We start from the raw sequence: 6,000 nt of genomic DNA, 5'->3' as shown, positions 1-6,000 counted from the left end.
TGAACCTGTAAAACTCCAGTGATCTTCATCCAAAGTTCGGTGAGCACTCTGAGTGCCGGCAAAACTCCCACAAAACATGAAACATTCGCTTCAGTGCACTGATTGGATGAGGATTATGAGCACAATAGGAATGCATGCACGGAATAGGAAAGCCCTTGCTCATCCACAGATCTCTTGTGTGTGGAACTGCTGGGCTAGGGCAATTTTCTGTGACCCCATTATGAGCAGCTACAGAAAGAGGAAACGGTCTGTGGGAATCCACAATTCCATTTGTTATGGGAGGCCATTAATGTTCTATGTACCCCTAGCAACCTGAATCCAAGCTATTCTTTTATTTTGGATGGGGTGGTGGTGGTCCCAAGATTTTGTGACACCACTTCTACCAACAAAATCTAAATATTTGGGAAGCAATATGTTCTCCAGACCAGTATAGCACAGCTTTATTTATTTAGAAATATGTATTCTCCCTTCCCCATTTACTCATGGTAGCATTTTCTATATGGGTAGCTGAACTTACAAGGAACAAGAGAAGGAAAGAAAAGAACTTCCTCTTTGACATATTTACATTATATAATTACAAACAGCTGAAAAATGAAACTCATGCAGAATAATGGTCCAAGACTGTTCATATTATTGATTTATTAAGGTCACCTCAATATTTAAATGACATTAATACTTTCTGTGGATGGTTAATGGGCAAACACTCATCAGGCAGATGGCTAGAACTTGCTGATAAGTCTGTGAGTATTGAAGGGCCTGGGCACATGGCAGGTACCAATGTATCAAACACTTAGTGTCAAACTAAGTGTTGTGGTGGCAAATGTCAGAGACAACAACCTATTTTTAGACAATACTTCACACTCTGCAGGGGAACGCTGAGGAATATAAAAACAGGAATATTCCTTAAAATAATTTTATACAAACTAATGCACATTTGTTGCAGAATAGCTCAACAAATATTTTTCACATTATATAGACTCTACTCATACAGCAGAGTTATACATAAAACAAAGTTTAGTACAGTTTATATACAAATTAGTTATCTAAAGACAGACATTTTAGGTATGTCAGCTTATTGCCTGCATTCAAGTTTCACAATGTGATTTTCAGATTTTCATTATATCTAGGTCACAATGTTATAAAAACTTGTTTTAGTACAGTAAATAATATAATAGCCATTCGTGTTACAAACTCAAATATCCAATGTTAAGTGATCTTCAGGGCACAGGCCAGAAACCAGTATAACAGTGTCCACTCCAATTTCTCCTGTTTTACCTTTCCCACGTTCTGCCTCAAAAGTGATCTGATACAAGGGGGAAAAAACACATTGATAAAGCTGTGTCTACCCTAGATAGTTACTGGATGTTCAGAATACTCATTTGTCATGCCATTTGCAAAAAGGCTAGAGTATTATCACAATTTTAAAATATGTGCATTTAAAGCCATTGAATGTCATGGCATGCAATCTCCTTATATAAAAATAGAATACGTTCAACTCTAATATAAGGACTAAGTTAGTTTTCATAGCGGCATCTTCTATTGTCATTATTTCATATATATTTCATGATACTGTTGTTTAGGGTGAAATGGGTTTATTTTTATTTACACTAAAGCCCTTTTACACTGAACAATATTAGGGGAAATGATTGTGCCACTTTGACAGCTTTAAAAACAACTTTCCCATTAATCTTCCCCTCACCATGTTATACAGTTGGCCCCTCCTTTTTTGTTATTTATCTCTGCAAAACCTGCGCCTTCTGTTGCATGAGTATGGGCCTCTAAAGATATATATCCTTCGTGTCCCCTCACCCTGTTATGGTTAGGGGTGTACACCATAAAAAAAATTCTGGGCAATCTGGATCCAGATTTCAGGGATCCCTCCCCCCATGCAGGATTCCTGAAATCTGGAAAAGATTCTCTGATCTGGTTAAGACAGATCAGAGAATCCCAGATGTATTCGGCCATTATTCCCTATGGGGAAAACTATCTGAGGGCTGGGGGAGTCAATTTTCAAGCAACCTCCACTAAATTTGCAAGGAACCTACTTCTAACAATCCTATAAATACCCCTCAAGTTTCAGGAAGCTTGGACTCCAAAGTTCAGTTTTATGGGCCCCTGAAGAAGATGCCCACAGCCACTCTCCATTATTCCCTATGGGGAAAACTATCTGGGAATATCTGGGCAAAGTCCACCAAATCTGCAGGAAACCTACTCCCAACTGTCCTCTAAAGATCACCCAAGTTTCAGGAATATTTGGACCCCAGAATCCAATTCTATGGGTCCCTGAAGAAGGTGCCCCCAGCAATTCTCATTGTTTTCTATGGGGGAAACATTTCCAAGCAGACTCTCAAGCAGAGACACACAGGGGCAAGACTGCCAGTGACCAAAGGCACACTTCCAATTGCAACCTCAACCCAGGGAAAGCCAAACAGAACCAAACTAAAGTCCCCCAAACCCAAGTGCCCCTTGTACAAGCTGCCCAGGCACTCTCCATTGTTTCCTATAGGGAAACATTTCCAAGCAGGCTCTCAGGCAGAAACACACAGGGGCAAGACTGCCAGTGGCCAAAGGCACACTCGCAAATGCAAGAGGAATCCCAACAGAACCAAACTGAAGCAAGGAAATGGATGGAATTCATCCCAGAACCAAAGTGAATCAAGGGAACCAACATCAAACCAGAAAATCATGCCAAAACAGAGAATGCCACCCAAACCAAACCGAAGCAAAGGACACTGTTGCAACTTGGCCCAACTGAACCAGTGTCACTCACAGAAGTCAGGCAGACAAAGAGAGCCCCTGCACAGATTGGCCACTCACCCCCCTTCCTCTACCTTTTTGAAAAAAAGGAGAAGCCCAGAAAGGAGTCAGCCAGAGTCTGAAGCCATGTTTCTTAGCTTTACCTGGATATACCCGAATTTATCTGGAGGCCTGGATCTGGTTTCCTGGATCCAGTTCTGGATTCTCTGATTTGATTCGGGAAAGCCAGAATTAGCCAGATCGACAAAATTCTGGCCTTTTCCCCAAATCCTAGATCTTGATTGCACACCTCTAGTTATGGTCTCTGAACTTAATATCCTGGTTAGCAAATATATTCCAATCTAAATAAATTATGCTGAATTTTCAGGAAGAGAGGGCCCTGCAAGCTTTGTTTTATGCGATGTATTTATAATGTATCTTTCTTCACTGAAACTCAAAGTGGCATATGAGGCTACAGTACTAAGAACATTTCGTAGGAGTAAGGCCCTTTGAATAAAATGGGATTTACTTCAAAGAAGGCCTTCTTAGGATTTTTGCCATAGTTCTCAAATGGGACTCCCATCCCAGATCTACTTTTTTCCAACAAGGCTGCCCCATCATGTGCTTCAGTATCATGTCCCAAACTTTATTATATCTCAGCAGGATTCAAAGTATCTGATTCAGTAGTCAGCAATATGCAGCACACAATTATACGTTACCCTCTTAGCATTTAACTTACATCCATCGATGATTCAACCCCCACAGATACTTCCATCTGTCCAGTCTTCCACTGTTCATCATCTGTCATGCTCTGTTCCCAGGAAGGAGTATGGCTATCATTGCCTGCTATTACTCGTAGTTTCCCCACTTTGTCTCCTGCAAGCCGGTAACTAAAAATGAGACAATAGATGCCCTTTGGCTTAAGGTCTGTAAGAAGAAGTTTCAAACGACCCACGTCCTTCTTGTGTCCCATGAAGGCTGGAACTGCCATGTAATATCCATCACCTGGAGATAAATATGGGGGTTTAGAAAGAAATAATGATACTTTTTAGTGGGTAAAGTGTGCTGCAACACAATATTAATCCCCAAAACATTTCTGTGAACTGAAGCTTTTAAGGGAAACAGAGACAGAAAAGAATAAAAGGCCTGAGGTCATACACTAGGGTGGAAATATTTTTCCTTGTTATTACATGCTTAATTAAATGGAATCATTTCAAATATGACCTGTACTATGCTTACAGTCTTTCTTACATCACATTGGGATCTCATATTTTTGCAATACTTCCACAAGTAAAAAAGAAAAACCTTCAACAGAACAAACCAGGCCATTGGAGAAAAATATAGGTCCCTTATAGGTCTGTACACATGTCAACTTAATTCTTCTTCTTCTTCTTCTTCTTTTTTAAAAAACACAATTCCATTAATCATACTGAACGTCTCATATAATGTGTCCTCCTGCTCATCAGGGTCTTTCTCACACAGCCTTAAACTTCCAAGAGAAAGAACAATGTAGGAACTGATGCTCAAAATACAAAGCCAATTTAGTATTTTAAAAGTATAATATGTAGCCCTCCTTCTCTTTCTGACCTTAGTGTGTCATCTTTCACCTTATTTATATTTTGTGAAAACAGTGGGCTTATATCCTATAAGGTCACCCCAGGTGAAGCCTCTGACCCAATGCCATAGTTCTACAGTTGCAGAAAATCATAATGTTAAAATAAAATATGCAAGAAATATACAGGCCAGAATAAAAAGGCCCATGTGTCTAGGCATGAATACACAGTGGGACTTTTCCACCATCTTGTTTCTTACACACTGAAAAAAAGCTGTTCCTTGAACATTTTTCTGGAGTAAGATTCCATGTAAGGAAAATCAGCAACTCCTTTCCCCTTTCCACATGCAGTTTTTTCAGATAACGTGCAAGATTCTTTGGTTTCCAGCCACAGCTAAATACCATTATCATGATCTGCAGGATTCCAGTCAAAGTCATCACTTGCATCTTGCTGCCAGGCACAAGTCCCTTGACTGAAGCTGCAGTCGACTGAGAAATGAGTTGCGGTTCAGAAAAAGGAGACAGAAAATACTATGTTACATGCAAAGTATGGGTAGCTTTCTTTTTTTTTTTTTACTAGAGCTGTGCCTTTAGAATTCCCAATATGGATATAATCCAAGAAATAAATCCAAAATGCAGCAAACGTTTCAAGAGCTGAAGAAAGCACAATCCAGAACCATGGGTATGCACCAGGCTCTCACAATTATGATATATTGCGCTAAGACAGTGCACAGGGCTGTTTCCCTTAGACTAACATGTAATGGTGCACTTGAGAAATACGAACTTATGCAGGCATGTAAAAGGAGAAAGGAAGGATAAACATGTTCTGTGGAAAGATAAAAGATTTGATAAACAGACTCAGAGATTTTAGTAGTTACCAAGCTTAAAATTTTGTTCCAAAACTTACTATATACCCCAAGTGAATAAGAATTGCCAAGAAAACACATAATATCAGATGAAAACTACTGCTGTAATTTAAAAATTGCTCACCTTCCAGCTCTGTTTTTTCAACTTGAATTTTCCTTTGTATGGGGAGAGGACCAAAAGCAGCAGCTTCTTTGGCTAATTTGTAGATAAAAACTTGATTCGTTAAATAAAGACCCGCCCATGAAATCATAGTTCTGCATATCAAATCACTAAGATTTCACAATACTGTCTAAAAATTCACATGACACAAATTGCAATCCTAATAATTTCCGGAGAGTAAGCTCCACTGAATAAAACAGAACTTGTTCCAGCTGAGCTTGCTCCCCCATTCATACTTGGGTATTTATTTATTTTATTCCCCATCTTTCTCCTCAGTGAGGATCCAAAGCAGCTTATATTCCTTCCTCTTCTCCATTTTATCCTCACGACAATCCTTTGGGCAAGTTAGGCTGAATGTGCATGACTGCCCAAAATCACCCAGCAGAGCAGGTATTCAAACCTGGCTCTCCAGCACTCTAACCACTACTCCACACTGGCTCTCAATTGTAACAGCAATTACAACAAAGGTTTGCATGGCAATATTTTTCAAAAACTACTTGTTCAAAACAAAGAAATGGCTAAATTATCTTCTAATCAACAGTCTATAGTATGAAAGCCACTTATAAGCATGCACTGAAATAAAACCAGTCAAGACAATAGGAACATTCTAAATATAACCAGTCTTTGATTATAAAACGATTCTACATTCAATTAATATTTGAAATCAGTGGTCCGGCAGAAACTGC

General features: G+C 39.3%; 1 protein-coding gene across 1 annotated transcript in view; it reads right to left on the bottom strand.

Annotated features, from left to right (window-relative positions):
- Positions 1–527: 527 nt before the first annotated feature.
- Positions 528–6,000, bottom strand: part of EGFL6 (EGF like domain multiple 6) — a 112,396-nt gene continuing 106,923 nt past the window's right edge. The window contains exons 11-14 of the mRNA XM_054974380.1: positions 5,279–5,350; positions 4,691–4,777; positions 3,476–3,741; positions 528–1,303 (exon numbers count right to left, since the gene is read on the bottom strand). Of these exons, the coding sequence (XP_054830355.1) occupies positions 1,193–1,303; positions 3,476–3,741; positions 4,691–4,777; positions 5,279–5,350 (536 nt within the window). The 3' untranslated portion in view covers positions 528–1,192. The remainder of the gene's footprint in view (positions 1,304–3,475; positions 3,742–4,690; positions 4,778–5,278; positions 5,351–6,000) is intronic.

The sequence above is a fragment of the Eublepharis macularius genome, chromosome 3 (assembly GCF_028583425.1).
Source record: "Eublepharis macularius isolate TG4126 chromosome 3, MPM_Emac_v1.0, whole genome shotgun sequence".
In the NCBI taxonomy this organism is placed as follows: domain Eukaryota; kingdom Metazoa; phylum Chordata; class Lepidosauria; order Squamata; family Eublepharidae; genus Eublepharis; species Eublepharis macularius.
This window is presented reverse-complemented; position numbering and strand designations above follow the sequence as displayed.